Below are 18,839 nucleotides of genomic sequence, written 5' to 3'. Positions count from 1 at the left end.
ACTTTTTTTTCAGATTTTTATTTGTAAAGATTTTTGAAAACCATTAATTATTTTTCTTCCACTTCACAATCATGTGCCACTTTGTGTTGGTCTATAACATAAAATCCCAATGAAATACATTTAGGTTTGTTGTTGTAATGTGAAAAAAATGTGAAATACTTTTGTAAGGCTTTGTAACTGGTGTGATATGGATAACTGTCCTGTTGCATGACCTAATTTTAACTAAGCTTTAGTTGTCAGACAAATGGTGTAACATTCATATCTAGAATACTCTGGTACATGGTTTAACACTTGAAAATACTTTTAAACTGCAATTTAGTAACTTGAATATTTTTGCATTGAATTTTAAATGCTTGGATTACATTTTCACTTGAAATATACAACCACAATAAATTGCAAAAAAATTTAAACGTAAATGCTCTAAGGATTTTTTTCAATTCAGATCAAATTGCAATGCAGAAAAATTCAAACATTTTAATTGCAACACGTCTTTTCCTATTTCTTAGAGGAATTTTGGCACTATTATACTTCCGTAGTTCAGGGTCCAGTCAACTTATTGACTATAAGGTGTCGCAGGACTTGTTTTACAGTCCTGTGACTGTAAAACAAGCAAAAATCATCACCCCTCCACCACTGTGCATGATAGTAGGTGTGGGGTATTTTTGCTAAAATGTGGTTTGTTCCCCCCCCCAAAAAAAAAGACACTGGGCATTATGGCCAAACAACTCCTCTTTGGTTTCATCTGTACATAGGACATTTTTCCAGAACTATTATTCTTTTTTCAGGTGCTGTTTTGCAAACCTCAGTCGTGCTTCCAACTTCCTTTTAGACAGAAGAGGCTTTCTATTGGCAACCCCTTCAAACAAACCATACTTCTTTAGTCTTTTTCTAATTGTGCTGTTATGAATTTTAATATTTATTAATTAACCCTTTATATAAACCCTATTTATTTTTGTATGTCTGAGCATTGCATGGTCTGACATTGGGGTAAATGCCCTGAGACGTCCACTCCTGGGACGATTGGCAACTTCAATGCTTGGTCTTGAATGCTTTCCACTTGTAAATAATCTCTCACTGAATAATTTCAAAATTATTTGTAAATGGTTTTATAATTCTTTAAAGATTGATGTGCAGTAGAGTTGTGACGTTTGCGAACGAACCGATTCTTTTGAACGGCTCATAAACATGAACAATGGGAGCCGAGTCGCGGCTGGGGGGGGAGCTGTTCTTTTTTTCCTATGCGTGTTTCACAAAGATGCACACTAATTAGCTCCTCCGCGAGACAGAACAGTTATAGAGGGGCACATCCAGTGCAGTGGTGCTACTGCCTAACAGCATGATGATAGTTGTGCACGCATCCTTCATGTGAGTACTCAGTAAGGCTGAAAACAGTAAGGCTAAATGCATTTGTCAAAAAGTCATTTCATAATCAATATTTCAGAATAATTCAAACTCCGATATTGGTGTGTGATATCTGAGTTCTAATTATTTGACTACAAATCTCACCTCATCATTCCTCCCAGTGATTATTTCCAGGATAAACTGAGATGCCCCCAAGCTGGCTTCTTAAAACTGACTAATGTTTCGTCCCAGGTCTAGGGTCCAGGAGCATAACATAAATAATAAATCTGTACACCAGATTTGTGGTCTTTTGTTCTCTTTTTTTTTTTTTTTTTTTCAACACAGGAAGCTCTCAGGCTTCAGGGTTGGGCCAAGGCCAAAATAATAAACAAAACTATTACCCTTACTCCTCCCACAAAACTAAATATACTAAAAAGAAAAAGTCAAAACCAAAAACACAGGGGCTAAACTAACTCCCTAACTAACCAAACAAAACAGGAGAAAAGGAGTATTATAACGAAAATGTCGCCCAACCCCTACAGCTTCATTTAACATACACACCCCAAAAAAAAGATGCATTTACAATATTTACAACTATTTACACACAAGCGGGCGGAGACGGCCACGCTTATAGAAAAAAAACAATCCAAAAGAAAGGAATTGACACCACACATACAATTTTACCACAGGCGCGACACAACAGCTTATCTTTTAAGTTTGATCTGTCTCGACACATAAGACCACTACTGACAACCCGTGCGCACTTCCGGCTCTCGTTCGTCACTTTAAAAAGATGCGCAGGTCCAAGGACGACCAACCACGGGGCATGTAACAGCACGTCCAATTAGGGCGGGGCCACCTGTAAGAAAGGGAAAGCAAAGGAGAGAGAGAGAGAGAGAGAGTGCACATGCTGCAACAAGCAGCTATGCATGCAACACATACATGCCATCGTAACACCCCCACCTATAAAAGACAAAATTCCATTTTGACAACAACAAACAGACACATTTTTATTTTCACGACCTAGGAAGAGCATCAGCTAAAATATTTTCAGTACCCTTCTTGTGGTGTATGTCAAGGTTAAAACTTTGGACCACCAAAGACCACCGCATTAGCCTCTGATTCGAGTTCACCATGCGTAGGAGGAAGACCAAGGGATTGTGGTCGGTATAAACTATTACAGGTAGGGAACTACCACCAACATAGATCTCAAATTGCTGAAGGGCAAGGAGTAACGCTAAGGCATCCTTTTCAATAGTGCTGTAACGCTGCTGTGTTTTAGAATTTTTTTTTTCTAAGTAACACACAGGGTGGTCAATTCCTGCTTCGGCTTCTTGTAGTAAAACTGTACCTGCGCCTGACGCGCTAGCATCCACCTCCACTTTAAATGGTTTGGAAAAATCAGGGGCGGAGAGAACTGGGGGCACTACACAAGAGGTCTCTGGCGGCATTCAAGGCATTATCGCATTCACGACTCCAAACAAAAGCTTTCCCAAATTCAAATTTTTTTTAGGTTCACTGTTAAAGACGCTTTTTCCAAACGCGCAAACACTTCATGTGGAGAGTTTATGTGATCACTCCATGAACTAGAATAAACAACCACATCAAGATGTGATCAAGCCTCGCAATTTTTCACACCAGATAACACTTCTTGCATTAACCTTTGAAAGGTAGCTGGAGCATTTCGCATACCAAAGGCCATAACGGTGTATTGTAAAAAATTATCCCGCGTCACAAATGCGGAGATACATGAGGCACGCTGTGTAAGTGGTACTTGCCAGTAGTCTTTTAATAAATCTAATTTTGTTACAAAGGATGAGGCACCAACACGATCAACACAGTCCTCCATCCTAGGCAACGGGAAACAGTCTGGTTTGGTGACACTATTTACCTTCCTGTAATCCGTGCAGAACCTAAAGGAAGCATTGGATTTCGGTACAAGCAGACACGGTGAGCTCTACGGGCTCGAACTGGGAATCGCTAGACCATGTGCAAAGAGGTCTACCTCTTTTCTCATTTCTTTTCTCTTCTGGGGATTAACCTGATATGGATGTTGTTTTATTGGTGACGAATGTATAAGTTCGACATCATGAAACAAAACATGGGTTTGCCTGGGGATGTCTGAAAAAAGAGAAGAGAATTTTTGAATGAGATAAATCACATCTGTATATTGTGGGTGTGGGAGATAGGACAAATATTCTTCTATATTTTCCATTATTTTAAAATTAGATATTCTAGTAGTGGACATACTTTCATGTGTAACCAGACCATCATATTCCGACTCAACAGCAAGAGATGGAGGAGAGATAGTAACTACAGGTGCCATATCTACAGTAGACTTAACAGACGTTGTCCTACTCACGTAAGGTTTTAGCATATTAACATGACAAATGCAACTTTTCTTTCTACGCTTAGGAGTACGAATTTGATAAATTGTCTTACTCAATTTCTTCTCTACCACATAGGGTCCAGAAAACCTAGCTTGAAATGCTGAACCTGGAAGTGGAAGGAGGACCAACACCAAATCTCCTGGCTGAAAATTTCGTGACACTTTTTTCGTCAAAACGTTTCTTCATTTGTTTTTGCAATTTTCCATACGTGAATTAAGCGTTGACGCATTTGAGTTACATAATCACACACAGTCACAGGCTTTTTCTCTTTCAATAACAATTGTTCTTTTAAAAGTTTCAGAGGCCCACGCACAGCATGTCCAAAGACTAATTCAGCTGGACTGAAGCCCATAGATTCCTGCACCGTTTCATGGACTGCAAACATCAACATAGGCAGCCCTTCATTCCAGTCCTTCCCTGTTTCCAAACAAAACGCACAAAGCATGGACTTGAGAGTCTGGTGAAATCTTTCGAGCATACCTTGCAATTCTGGATGGAAGGCACTGGAAAGCTGATGTTTAACGGCTAGTTCGCGAAGAACCTGGGAGAACAGTTTGGAGGTAAAATTAGAACCTTGGTCTGTTTGGATAATCTTAGGTAGTCCAAATAAAGAGCAGAATTTAATTATCTCCTTCACCACTAATGTAGCCTTTATACTGCGCATTGGGATGGCGTCCGGAAAACGAAGTGGCGGCACACATAAGAGTAAGTATGTATTGGTAACCTGATTTGGATTTGGCAAACAATTCATAGCAATATGTTCAAAGGGTTCACCCATTACAGGGATTGGATGTAGAGGGGCACGAATAATGACCTGATTTGGCTTACCCGTTAGCTGACAAATATGGCATGATCGGCAGTGAGCAATAACATCATATTTTAGACCAGGCCAAAAAAAGGACTGTAGGACACGATCATAGGTTTTTCTAACTCCTAAATGGCCAGACAGAACATGGTCATGAGCAAGAAAAACATCACATGTTCATTAGGAACCATTGGTTTATTAGAAACAGCCATAAAACATTTAGCTAATGTTGGATCAGCTTTTTGCGCCGCTGCTAATTGCGAACGACCCATCTGTAATGGTGCAACATTATAGTTAGATAAAGTTGGTTCAACACACAACCTTCCTGTCATAGGTGTAGATTGCAGAAAAGAGTCAGATAGCTCAATTACATCATCAAACTTCCGCGCCTGTGCTCATGTAACCACACATGATGAGAATACTGCTGGAAATTGAGAGGAGAGGTCACTTTTCACATCAATCATAGGAGTATTGACAATTGGTTGAGGGAAAACAACACCACCTGCTAGGTCATTTCCTACAATAATATCCACACCTTCTACAGGGAGTTCAGTGCAAATTCCAGCACACACTTCACCCGTCACTATGCCTGTTTGAAGGTGGACAGAGTGGAGCGGAACTTTGATACAGCCTGCTCCTATACCCCGCAAAATTACATCAGCACACGTGTAGGTTTTCTATCACAAAGGGAGTGTACCAGCTAGCATCAGACTTTGGGCTGCTCCTGTATCCCGCAGAACAGACACTGATCTGGGAATGCTTTGAGCACTGTCTGCCACCCACCCCTGCAACATAAAGGGTTTATATGCTGCCATAGTTTGACCAGGTAAACAAGCTTTGTCTGTTTTTGTATAAAACCTACACTTTTAGATTTAGCTGACGCATTCGTCTTTTTCCAGGCTTCGCAGTCTGAAATAAGATGATCAGCACTAAGGCAATAAAAACAGACCCTGCCTCCTCTTGTGCGATACTGAGAAATTCTAAAAACTCCTCCCCTTGCAGGTCTCACACTACCTGCTGACGGTTTCACCCGCCCTTCAACCACATGGACAGCAAATTTATCACCTCTCACTGTAGGAGAAAAAAACTGTTCAATGTGTTAAAACGAATTTGTCAGCCAGTACGGCGGCTGCTGACAGGGAGGTGACTTTCTGTTCGTTTAAGTGTACCATTATATTTTTAAATACACAGTTCTTAAAGTCTTCTAATAAGACTAACTCTTTCAAAGCTTCAAAAGTAGTAGTTTTATTTGCAGCACCCCACTTTTTAAAAAGAGCTTGCTTTTCTCTGGCAAATTAAAAAAAAAAAATTGTCTGCTTTCTTATGGGCTCTAAATTTTTGATACGCCTCCGGCACCAACTCATAAGCACGCAGAACAGTCTGTTTAACCACATTGTAATTTAGAGTCTGTTCTATTGGCAACGCTGAACATACATTCTGCGCTTTGCCGGTTAGTTTACACTGCAGGAGAAGAGCCCACATCGCTCTTGGCCACTGCAAAGTAGCTGCAACATGTCAAAAGCTATAAAATAGCTATCAAATTCGGTTTCTCGAAAAGGAGGGACTAAATTAATATGTTTGCTCACATCAAAGTTAGGTAAAGAAATAGTCGCAGGAGCAGAAACGGGACTAGAAGGGACTAGCGTAGGCCCGGTAGGTAACTGAGCAAACGATGAAGCAGAGGAACTCTCCAGCAGGCTCTCAGCCGGCCGTGATCTAGCCGAAAACGTTCCCTTTCCAATTCAAGCTCTAGCTTCCTTTAACGAAGCCGTTTTGTTTCAGTTTCTTCACGTTTAATCTCCAACTCTATTTCTTTTGTTCTTAAAACTAACAATTGATCCGAATTGGGTAATAATGAAGTTGTACTGGGTGGTGCAATTATTTGATACCTGGAAGTTGCGGGCGAGTGTGGCGCAGATGGTGGCTTCATGTCGACCTCCGTTGGCGTAGAAGTGCTTTTATCCCCAGCACACACCCAAAACTTATCAGGCAACATCTGCTGCATAATCAATTGTTTATATAAAAAGTCTTTAACTTCCTTTTTAGAAACATTACGTGGTACATCAACCCCAAAAAATTTTGAACAGATCATCCTTGCGACAGCGATTAAACTGTTCCGTGCTTGGAGCAAGTGTAAAGGCGATTAAATCAAAATACATATTTCTATTTGCCAATTTTACACACACTAACAAGAAGGCAGTCAAATAATCCTTTCGTGGATTAAGCTAAAGACGAGCCCTTACTTTATGTTACATCTCAGGTCTAGGGTCCAGGAGCATAACATAAATAATAAATCTGTACACCAGATTTGTGGTCTTTTGTTCTCTCTCTTTTTTTATTTATTTATTTTGTTCAACACAGGAAGCTCTTAGGCTTCAGGGTTGGGTCAAGGCCAAAATAATAAACAAAACTATTACCCTTACTCCTACCAAAAAACTAAATATACTAAAAAGAAAAGGTCAAAACCAAAAACACAGGGGCTAAACTAACTCCCTAACTAACCGAACAAAACAGGAGAAAATGAGTACTTTAACGAAAATGTCGCCCAACCACTACAGCTTCCTTTAACATACACCCAAAAAAAGATGTATTTACAACTAAAAAAACAAAAAAACTAAATTAAGTCCATCTTCATGGTCTCTAGCAAATATAAGCATTTTATTTCATTTACCCTAACTAACAAGTGTTGGAATCTTAAAATTTTTGTCTCGTTGTTTGTGTAGAAATGGTCTTACTTTCACTAATTTCTACTGTCAATTGTTTACGATGCAATTTCACCAAACACTTGCGTGATCATTCATGATGTTCTCAGATGACACTCATAATGTGGGGTGTATTAGGGATGGAGAGGAGGGCAAGTGCAGAAGCCTGGTCAGAGGACTTTGTGGCATAGTGTAATCTAAACCAGCTACAACTGAATATTACAAAAACCAAGGAGATGGTTATTGACTTTTGTCGGTCTGGGTCCTCCCCGTTACCCGTCTCCATCAAGGGAGTGGATGTTAGGAGGGTTAGGTCACACAGATACCTTGGAAAGGTAAGCTTAGGAAAGTTCTGGAAAGTCAGTGGTTTGGATTGGTGGAGAGAAGAACACTAAACAAAATGCTGTCCTTCATAGCCAACCCAGACCACCCACTGCACATATTTTTCTGCAAATTGAGGAGAGTGTTCAGTGAAAGCTGCTCAACTGATTCAGTCATTTTGTCCCCAGAGCCATTCAGCTCTTCAACACCTCTCTACAGGAACATGGTAATATGGACTGGGAGATCTAGGCTGAGGCTCATCTGCTATATACATCACGGTGTTACACGCATAACTCGGGATCTTCTCAGTTACTTGCACTATTGCATATCTTGCATATCTTGTTTCTCTTTGCAGAATCCTTTGGTATTTGAACAATTAGGACTATTTACACTGTCACTTTGTCACATATAAAATTTCATATGAATGGCTGCACTGCAATTAACCTAATTTCACTTATTGTTTTTTTTTTTTTTTACTATATGTAAGATATGCAGTGTACATTGTACAACCTCTCTTTGTGTTATTGTCTCTATTGCTGCTGGATATCTGAAATTTTCTTAAAGAACAATAGAGTGAGTGAGTGAGCATGAGAGTGAGTGAGTGTCCATCCATCCATCCATCCATCCATCCATCTATCGATTTATGATTGTTTTTTACCCACATTTCTGCCACAAAGTTCCAAACTATCCTTTCAGGTTAATAATGTGGTGGATAGCTCTTAACCCAATTACAGTAATTTCAGCTCGATTTAGGCCCATTTTTGAAGTTGATCTAAAACAGAGTAACATCCATTCCACAATGATGGCATACATCTTCTGCCATCATTGTGTAAGAAGTGAGAAGCCACTTACTGCATTTGTTACACTAAAAAGAATTGTTGCCAGCTATAAAACAATCACAGCAGTAATAATCTAGTCATTACAATAAGCATTTGCTTATTTAAATGAAAAGGCAACAAATGGAAAGCAACTGAATTATCAACTAATTGCAGACTAATGAGAGCCAGTAAGAATAATAAACATTTTAAGCATAGACAATAACAGATTTATAATTTTTTATAATTACAGTATTTAGAAAAACAAAGATTCTCATTATTACTAAAAAGTGTGCCATATAAATTGCCCAGACAGATTACTGAACACAAGTGAAAATTTTAAATGCCATTTTATTTAACGTTTTCTGAGAAGTGCTGTATATCTCAGATGACTAGAGATCTGTTACATTTTAAACAGAGTTGTAAATTTAGAAGAACATGCATAATTTGTAAAATATATGATCTATAAAATACATAGCCAAACGTTTGACACCTGACCATTAATCTAATATGTGGGCCTACCCCACACTGTTGCTGCATAGTTGGAAAAACAAAATTGTATAGGATGTATTTGCTGTACAATTGCTGTTTCATAAACATGGTCTTATCAAGGTCTGCACCCCTACTGAAAATCTTAGGTAGAAAATTAAATGCCACTTGCACCCCAAACATGATTTTAAGTTCTTTAAGGCTAAATGAAAAAGTGCCAGTAGCCACATTCCAAAATCTAGTGGAAAGCCTTTCCATGAGAGTGGAGGTTATTATAACAGCAAAGAAGACATTGGAATTGGATGTTCAAAAAACATATATGGGTGTGATGGTTTTGTTAAAACAAACTTTTGACCACATACTTTACAGTATATGGTTTTCACATATTAAATTATGAGCCTAAAGGTGTTGGCTGTATTTTTGCATGCAAGTCCTTTTTTTTTTTTTTTTTTACTGAAACCTCTTAATGAACTCCTGGTAGATGTGTTTGTGTGCAGAGGAAGCAGGAACAAAATGTCCACCTTGGTGAGTGAAGATGTGAGGTCTTGAAAAAATGGGCACCAAGTCTCGACTCATCTGCTCTGGAATGACCTTATCATCCTGGCCATACACATGTAGTGAGGGTACCATGATATTTACACCCTTGTAAAAGTACTGATGCTGGGCACAGGCACTTCGAAAACCAGCAACCAGAATGGCAAAACGAAAGTTAAAGGTAGGGTCTAGTTTCTGCTCCTGCATGGAACACAGCATGGCTACCAAGGCAGCACCTTGACTAAAGCCCAGGATGCCATCAAAGGGACCTAGGTCCTTCACTGCTATCCTTACAGCCTCCAGACTCTGCATCAAACCAAGGCCGATTTCACACTCCTGCCTGGCATCAAAGCTGTGAGCCTGGTCATCAGAGAACCACCAGCCCCTCTCATTATCACCTACCCTAGCAGGATTCTCTTGCACCTGGGAGTCTAAGGAGAGAACAAATATAATTAAATAAAAATTTTCAAAATGACCATATCACTTTTATTAGAATACACTTGCTCTTTCCTCCTTCTGGTAACTCGGTCTAAGGTTGATCAAAAACTTATGTGAAGAGGAAATATAACTAGGGAGATTACGAGCAAGGACAGTTGCAGTATAGGCATAGTCCACATACTGTATAAAAATATATTTTATAAAACTGGATTTTTTTTCACCTTCATCATTAAAATGTGAAGGCAAAAACTATTTTTAAAGCAGGTTAAACTAAGAGGCAGTGGTTTAACCCTAACCATAAAGCCAGGTTGGCCAGTCAAAGCTTAAAAATGTTATTATGTCATTCTTTATTTGTGGCGGCAAGTGGTGTCCCTCTACTTAACAACAGTTTAATTAAACTTTAACTTCCAATAAATTATAAAATGTTTGCATGTTTGTATTACATTTTTGTTTTACAATACATATTTGAGTTTGAGAGGTATGCAAAATATGCATGTTCCCACCATACCTCAGAGACATAACATGGAATGTAATAGCAACAATAAAATTTTTAATACAAATAAAGTGGTTATATTGTAAATATAGATTTATTAAACATATAAAATTAGATTAAACACTTTTTGAAAAAATACATATTTTGCCATATCTAAGAAAAACGTTCCCCCAAATTAATGTCCCCCAAATTAATGTCTGTGGTGTTACAGCAACAGACGTCGCCCATTTAAGAAAAGGGGGAAATCTATTTGGACTACTGCTTGTGTTCATTGAAGGTGCTGCTTGATCTGAGGGGTGCATGGTGAGTACTTTCCTTATTTATTGTTTTCTTATAATAAAAAAAATCCAAATTTGACAATTTCATGTGTCGCACATTATTAGCATATGTTAATGACTTGCAGATCTGACAATTAAAATTTTTTTTTTGATAAATACAGACTTGTTCATGTTTCCAAAATGTCCCCTTATCATGGAATCATCATGATGGCAGTTTCCATGTTAGAAAAGTCTGGATTTAGGCTAATTTGTCTGTGGTGTTACTGTCTATGTTGTTGCTGTCTTGTCCTGGTAACGCTACAGACTCTATAGTAACTCGGACAAAATATGACCAAAATGTTCTATTTTTAATAAAACACATAGAACATTTATAAATTATATAGCTGTATCTCTATTATTTTGCTTAATAAACTATTAATTGTTAAATCTTTTATGCAATATGAAGTCTGTGGTGTTACTTCAAAATATATCTGAAATTTATTTTCTCTTTTTTAATCTTATAATTTAATGCTTTTAGACTGTAAAGTGGTTTTATTCTTTTAGAATAAAGACTATACCTGTACCACAAACCATTTTTTCAGTCTTTTCTGATACAAATTTTTAAAAATGAAAATATTTTCCTTTGGCAGAAATAGGGGCCAAGTTAACCAATTATAATGTTCTTTTAAACTAAACTAAAATTTAAATGAACAATAAAACATTATTATTATTATATAATTAATTAATTTATTTATTATTACCTAAAGTTGCATACCACTGCTCATATTAGAACAAATCAGAATTTTACTTAAAATGTGTCACTGGTGTTTAATTTAAATTATATAAAAAACGAAATGTTCTTAAGCTATTTTAATTAATGAAGCATATTAAACATTGAAATGCATAGTAATACATTTTATAATGTAAAAAAAAACAACCATGTATATAAACCCATGTATTTGTGAACAAGGCATTAGGCAGGTTGTTTGTGTGTAATTTTATACATTTCCTAAAGCCATTTGGACATAAAAATGACGTGCATGTAGCACATTATGGTGAATACTGAGGAACATAATTTACAGTGTTGGAACGGTAATAATTAGAAATTATTATTATATATTATTTCTTTTCATTTATTATGAATGTAACTTGCAAACATACAAATGTACATCTTGCAGAAAGGGGCTAACTATATACACTACCATGAACACATAGGAAATGGCAAAAGAATCATACATACCTTTAAACCATAGGTGTATAAGTGCACTCAACTATGCAAGAACGGTACTAGTAATAGCATTTACATTTAGGCATTTGGCAGATGCTCTTATCCAGAGTGACTTACATTTTTATCTCATTACACATCTGAGCAGTTGAGGGTTAAGGGCCTTGCTCAAGGGCCCAACAGTGGCAACTTGGTGGTTGTGGGTTTGAACCTGGGATCTTCCGAACCGTAGTCCAATGCCTTAACCACTGAGCTACCCCTGGCCCATATAACAAATAGTGCAAACAATATTTCTTTAAAAATATATACAGTATACAGCATATATTTCAAAGATTTTTGATTATTTGTTAAACATGCCACAGTTTATTATTTTGCTCAGTGACCCATTCTTTTTTAACAGAATAAGGGAGCATGTTCTTGTGACATGAAATTCCACCAAAAAAATCATCTTAATCATCTTATAATATTAACAATATTGTTAAGTCCAAAATGCTGACTATACTGTTTAGGAAAAATAGGCCTATATCAGTCATCTGAGCCTAGCATACTGCTAACAATACAAACATGGGGCATCTAGTTTCTCACTTCATTGGTTTGAAATGACAATTCCAACTGGTGCATAACAGCTTAAGAGTACTGCAGACTGTACAAGGCATTAAGCAGTTTAAGAAGGCCTTGATTTGCCTTCACATTAGTTAAAAACAGTAACAGCAGTCATGTACATTAAAAAAAGTGTTATATTTAAAAAATATTGTGTTAAATAAAAATTATATTCATGCACATGTATGATCAAGGGCTACACGATTCTTACAAAAATCTATGTAAATAAAAGAAAAATTTTGTCTGTACATTGGTCAGAAATCGCCCTTTTAATGATATCTTTAAGTTTCATACATCGAGGACCCAAAACAAGGCTTAGAAACTTTTCTGCCTGTATGACTATATATTTGTCCAGCAAGATTTTGTCAGAGCATCTACTTTTTTCGATTACTCATCTTTGATTCCCTCTCCGATTACCAAACACGGAGTGTATTTGTCTGACGATAAAAGGAGTACAACATAGTTTAAACAAGGTGCAACATACTCAACCTTACAAATTTTATCTCTTTGTATTAATAAGTTACTATAGGACGACTACCTTACATGTATTAGTTTATATTGTAAGTATTTTTTATCAGCATAAGGTAAACATCATTAGGTTTTATTTTATTTCTTAATCTTAACATACTTCTAGTATGCTCCTACTATGTAGTTTTTATCTGTTTTCAGAATCTCTTCTGAATCAAAACTTCAGGTACTACTATATACAGTAATACTGTTCAGACAATATTATGTACTTTCGTAGCTTGTGTGTGTGTGAGAGAGAGAGAATATTTGAGACATGTACCTTACACTGATAATAATAATAATAATAATAATAGTTTATAATAATATAAACTAACACATGTGAGGATAACATACACTACCTGGCCGAAAAATCTGCACACACAAAGGTTTCATTCAATTACAGCACACAATGTGATGTTTAGTTCTGTGGTGTAAATGATTCCTTCCAGAACCACTTTGGAGTCTTGGAATATACCTGTGCCATCAGAGAAGGAAAACTCCACTGATTTAATAACCTGGTCATTCAGTACATTCAGGTCATAATCTGACTTAATCTTATTGCCTCATAACCTAGACAACAATCCCAGATTACCACCACAGGATCGCTTTTCCCTGTTTAAAATTACAATCTTAATGCTCCCTAACAAACTTTTTTCTGATTAGCATCACTAACAAGTGATTTTTTTATGGACACAGCTGTTTAGTCCCAATCCTTTGCGTTCTCATCACACTTCGTGCATATGGAAATGCTCTTACTTTCACTATTTAACATAGCTTTTTTTTTACTGTTTACTTATATTCCATGCAACTTCACCAACTGTTTAAGTGTTCTCCGTTAATATTTTTTTTTTCTTACCACATTTCTTTCACATAGTTGATGGTCCCCAGGTTCTAATAATGTGTTAAAGTGTTCTTCCAGTTTTAGTAATACCAAATCTCCATACTGTTTTTCTTAGTCAAATAATGTGACCCTACTGAAATGGTACCTTTCTTGGCCAGGCAGTGTATATCCACTGAAACCACCAGGCACGTGCACACATAGAGATCAAAGGGGGCTTGAGCACCTGCCCTTTTTTTTCCTGGAGAGAATAAATTTTTTGGGGGGTGCTTTTTTTTGTTTTTGAAAAATAATATATATTCCTGTTTGTGCACAGCTTCCCTGTCAAACAAATAGATTTATTGAAGAATAGTATATCTAAATATCAGGTCAGGAGTTTTGAAGCAAACATACCCCATCCCCCACCGCCGCGCAGCGGCGCACATCATATACACACACACCTGTAGGCAGCAGCAGCCCCTCCCAGCAGTGTTTTTCTTGGCTTGTGCTGAGGTGAGTGGAGCTGGTGATGAACAAAAGATTAAACTACCAGTGCCTCGAATAAGGCTCGAATTTACTGCTGATTAGCCAAGGACAAATATATAGTTAACCTGTGTTTTGCTAGCATGCATGCCTCATGAGCTACTAGACTAGCTAATGTGTAAGAGATAATCGCTTTATATTATCCCGCTTATTACATGGCTACCTACCAAATAAATAATTATTTTGACACAAAATATTAAAAGGGAGTTTATTGATTTAAGCCTGATTGTATTGCTTCCGATTGTATGTCCACTCCGTCTCTACGGTTAGAATCCTGTGAGTCCATAGGACAGAAAAGTAACAGATTTTATTTTGAAGGAGAAGACCTTTTTTTTGTAATAATTTTATTAAGTTGCTGTATTTTTTCAATCATTTTTGCAGTGATTTCTTTCAGTAAAGTTAACAAAATACCAGCAACAACCCTCTTCAGTTTAGCGTGAATATTTGTGTTGATTTAAAAGTGTTATGTGTTCTGATAACACCAAAATAATTAAAATGATGTAGTGCCTTGTGCTAAAAATAAGCAAATTATTAGTAAAACACACCCTTCTGCTTGATGCAGTTATTTTGATTATTTTAATCTAAATATATACTTGAAACTAGTAGCATAAAAAAAGGTTTTCAAAACATGCACGTTGTGGAATGGTTTCCTTTGCTGCTCTATAAACCTAGTGAATACTAAGGAGACCATGGTTTCTGTGTGAACTGATTATTTTGTAGACATCTTTTGAAAATTAAACAATTGCAGTTTTGCAATTTGAGTTTGAATTGTGAGTTTGAGGAAGGTAAAATTAACTTTTTTAATTATTTTTTTTTTAAAAGGAAGTCAGCGTTGCTTTAATATATATACTTTTTTGTTTAAAAAAAAGAAAAAAAAAAGTAATTATGAGAAGTGCCCTTTATTTCACTTAAGCCCCTGCCCCTCAAAATGTCTGTGCACGTCCCTGGAAACCACTGAAAGAAGCTAATTAGAATAGGTCATCGGAATGTACCCTATTTCTTTTACCTTCTGAACCTGTACAACACATTATTTAAGCTTGTAAGGATAGTGCTGAACCCTTAAATTGGTGAATGAAAAATGTGGTGGAAAATAAAGAATTACCAGGAACAGAGACCACCTAAATGTTCAGTGAAGTAATCATCAATAATAAAAAAAATTTTTAATTCACAGATATGTTTACTTGTAAACGTAAAAGAGCATTTCCACACACAATGCAATGAGAACTCAAAGGATTAGGACTAAACAGCTGTGTGGCCATCGGAAAACCACTTGATGGGCTGATCAGGAAAAAACAAAGCTAAACAAAATTTGCCAGAGAGCTTTGAAAAGAAGGCATACTTTGAGGTATTTTTTTCATCCTGGGGTGATTCCATCTCAAATCAACCAGTGGGTTTCACCACATGATCACAGATTTTGCTGATTTTTTCACCAATTGTTGGTATTGCCATCAAAATAAAAAAACACAATTTTTTTGTCCCAACTTCCACTCGTTAAAAAATGGCAGCCATCTTGATTTTTGACCTCGACGCGCTTCGAGACGTGCCACGCCCCTTTTTGAAATCTTTTCCTTGATAACTCTCTTGCTATATGTCATATGGAGATGAAACTGGGTATATTTATGTAATTTTTTATGTAGATTCAGATTCTGCAATCAGAATTTGGCTGTTGGTTATGGAGATATTTCTGAAAAAAACATTTTTTGGGGGTACCCCTTTTCGACCCCCCAGAACCCAAGGTCTGCATGTATATATGTTACTCAAAAAAATAGGGGTTACTTCACATCACCTTATCTTAAAAATAAATAAAAACCAGGGGAGTGTTATGCCCTGTTTTATAGAAATCATCAAAAATTAATTGTCCAGGTTTTGCAACATTTTATGTATGTACAATGTTAGGCAATGATAAGAAAATGAAATATCGCGATAGAATATGGGTAAAACACGCATGTGCAGTGCCTTTGTTTCCAAACGCTTATGACGGAAAAAGCATGGCGGCGGAGAATAAGAAGGGCGAAAGCAGATCGTTGAATGAAACAGATGAACCAGAATTGGTTTGTAAAATGGTGCAACTTCAGTGGTGTGGAATTTGCATTTGCACTGTTAAAATTTTATATAGTTTTAATGCACATACAAACAGCTGCTTTGTCTTGTGTCAATCATCTCGTCAGTTATATCATTATCGCAAATTTTCAAATATATATCGTGATAAATATTTTTGGCCATGTTGCCCTGCCCTAATCAAGATAATCAGATAGTTTTGATTTAGGGGGGCACTGCTCACACCTGTGCAACATATAGTCACGAGAATCCAAAGAACAGACAAGCTTTGCCATCAAGTCTTTGTAATCAGATTGTGATTAAGATAACAAACTACATTGGAAAGCTTCAGTTAATAAATTAACATAAATGAAACACACTCACCTGCTTTTGTTTTTCTGCACTTAATTAGTACCAAGAAAAAGATGATGCAATCACTAAGTTCCTTGGGTGTGAGGTCACTCATGGAGTTGGTTGGAGATAATTCAACTTTCTGATCAAAAGGAACCTGAATGGTTCAGTTACAGGATACTGTTTGACAGTGATACATGTATCTTACATGTACCACCATAAAATGACACATTCACTGGTAGATAAGGCCTATTGTGTAGATCCATGTACATTCTCTGTATATAAAATGTGTATCAAATCGTAAAACATTTGCAAAACCTGGACAATTAATTTTTGATGATTTTTATAAAACAGGGCATAACACACCCCTGGTTTTTATTTATTTTCAAGATAAGGTGATGTGAAGTAACCCCTATTTTTTTGAGTAACATATATACATGCAGACCTTGGGTTCTGGGGGGTCGAAAAGGGGTACCCCCAAAAAATGTCTCCATAACCACAGCAGATAGCCAAATTCTGATTGCAGAATCTGAATCTACATACAAAATTACATAAATATACCCAGTTTCATCTCCATATGACATACAGCAAGTGAGTTATCAAAGAAAAGAGGATTTCAAAAAGGGGCGTGGCATGTCTTGAAGCACTTTGAGGCCAAAAATTAAGATGGCTGCCATTTTTTAACGAGTGGGAGTTGGGACAAAAAAATTGGGGTTTTTTATTTTCATGGCAATACCAACAATTGGTGAAAAAAAATCAGCAAAATCTGAGAAGTGATGGTGGAAAATTTCTCTTTTATTGGTTGATTTGAGATGGAATTACTCCCTGACATTTTATTCATTCATTCATTCATCCTGAGTCTTCATTGGTCTGCCCATGTGTTTTTATTTGATAACCTTGCCATTTTGCCGATTCACATACTATGGGCAATCTGGGAACACCAATTAGCCTAACCTGCATATATTTGGACTGTGGGAGGAAACCGAAGTACCCTGAGGAAACCCACCAAACATGCAAACTCCATGAGAAGGGAGACTCCATGAGACTCACACAGAGATGGGAATCGAGCCCGGCCGGGAATCGAACCCGACCCCTGGAGGTGCAAGGCGACAGTGCTAACCACTACCTGTATCCGCATGATTTGCTGGCATTGCGCTGCTGCCACATGAGTGGCTAATCAGATAAATCCAAATTTTTTTTTAGATGTACAGGTTATACAGGATATATGGACATTCTTACCGTCACTAGCGGGAACTTTATGTGGTGCATCAATGTAAACGAATTCACATTGCTTTTTAAAAAGTTTCCGCAAAGCTCCAGTCTTCTCTCGGAAAGAAGTACTGCATTGCCGATAGCCATGTATACAAAGGATACGGAGTGAAACATCTGCTTTAGACATATTACCTGAATTTAAATAAAATAATGTGGCACAAAAAAATTAGTTTACTTTTAGTCTATATTATTAAGTTAAAAGAATGACAAAAAAGATCAGTAGATATATAAACTCAAATGATTAAAGAAACCCACTAAAACTAGTTTCGCTTATACGTTCAGTACGCTTAGTAGGAACGGGTGGAAACAATGCCAATAGGAAGTTCCGCTTGTAAATGACCGCGGTTTGTAAATGTGCCTTGCGTTTGGACTAATATACACTGCCTGGTCAAAAAAAAGTGCACGGTTTTCAACCGCGGTGAAGTTGGTTTGAAGTCGACGTTGAATATTCGAGCTCCAGGTTCCAAATACCGATTTGTAGCGGAGATTCGCTATCAGAGTCCGACGTAAGCACCTCGCCTACCGCGCGAGTTAGGGACCGTCTGCAAATTACTGTCCGACTGAAATACGGATAATATAAATAAATTAATGTTGTTACTGTTAGTGTCAGTGTGATGCATGTTGGTGTATAATGACTGTGCATATTATCACTTTGCATATTTATTAATATTTTTAAATATAAAATTTAATGATTTTAGTTTAATAACTTCTAGGTCATGTGACCTATCGGCTCAACATCTATTCTAAAATATGTATCCATCTGTCATGCAAAGGGGACAACCTTTTTTATTTAATATTATCACTTTTCATATTTATTAATAATTAATAAGCATTATTAATTCTATATGATACTTCTATATGATACTTCAATAACTTCCCGGTCATGTGACCTATTCCTTCGA

General features: G+C 36.9%; 1 protein-coding gene across 2 annotated transcripts; it reads right to left on the bottom strand.

The window, feature by feature from the left end:
- Nucleotides 1-7,341: 7,341 nt before the first annotated feature.
- ovca2 (OVCA2 serine hydrolase domain containing) lies at nt 7,342-18,461 on the bottom strand. 2 transcript variants are annotated; one of them, XM_053515874.1, is made up of 3 exons: nt 18,193-18,461; nt 17,905-18,069; nt 7,342-9,828 (listed from the first exon to the last, which is right to left on the bottom strand). In XM_053515874.1, exons 2-3 carry the CDS (start codon nt 18,062-18,064, stop codon nt 9,314-9,316), a joined length of 675 nt encoding a protein of 224 aa, XP_053371849.1. In that variant the 5' UTR covers nt 18,065-18,069; nt 18,193-18,461; the 3' UTR covers nt 7,342-9,313. The 2 variants fall into 2 exon arrangements, with proteins under 2 accessions (XP_053371849.1, XP_053371848.1); XM_053515873.1 differs by having other exon boundaries at nt 17,905-18,461.
- Nucleotides 18,462-18,839: the final 378 nt, after the last annotated feature.

The sequence above is a fragment of the Clarias gariepinus genome, chromosome 17, assembly GCF_024256425.1.
Source record: "Clarias gariepinus isolate MV-2021 ecotype Netherlands chromosome 17, CGAR_prim_01v2, whole genome shotgun sequence".
Taxonomy (NCBI): Eukaryota; Metazoa; Chordata; class Actinopteri; order Siluriformes; family Clariidae; genus Clarias; species Clarias gariepinus.
The sequence above is the reverse complement of the archived record's forward strand: the minus strand, read 5'-3'. Positions and strand labels throughout refer to the sequence as shown.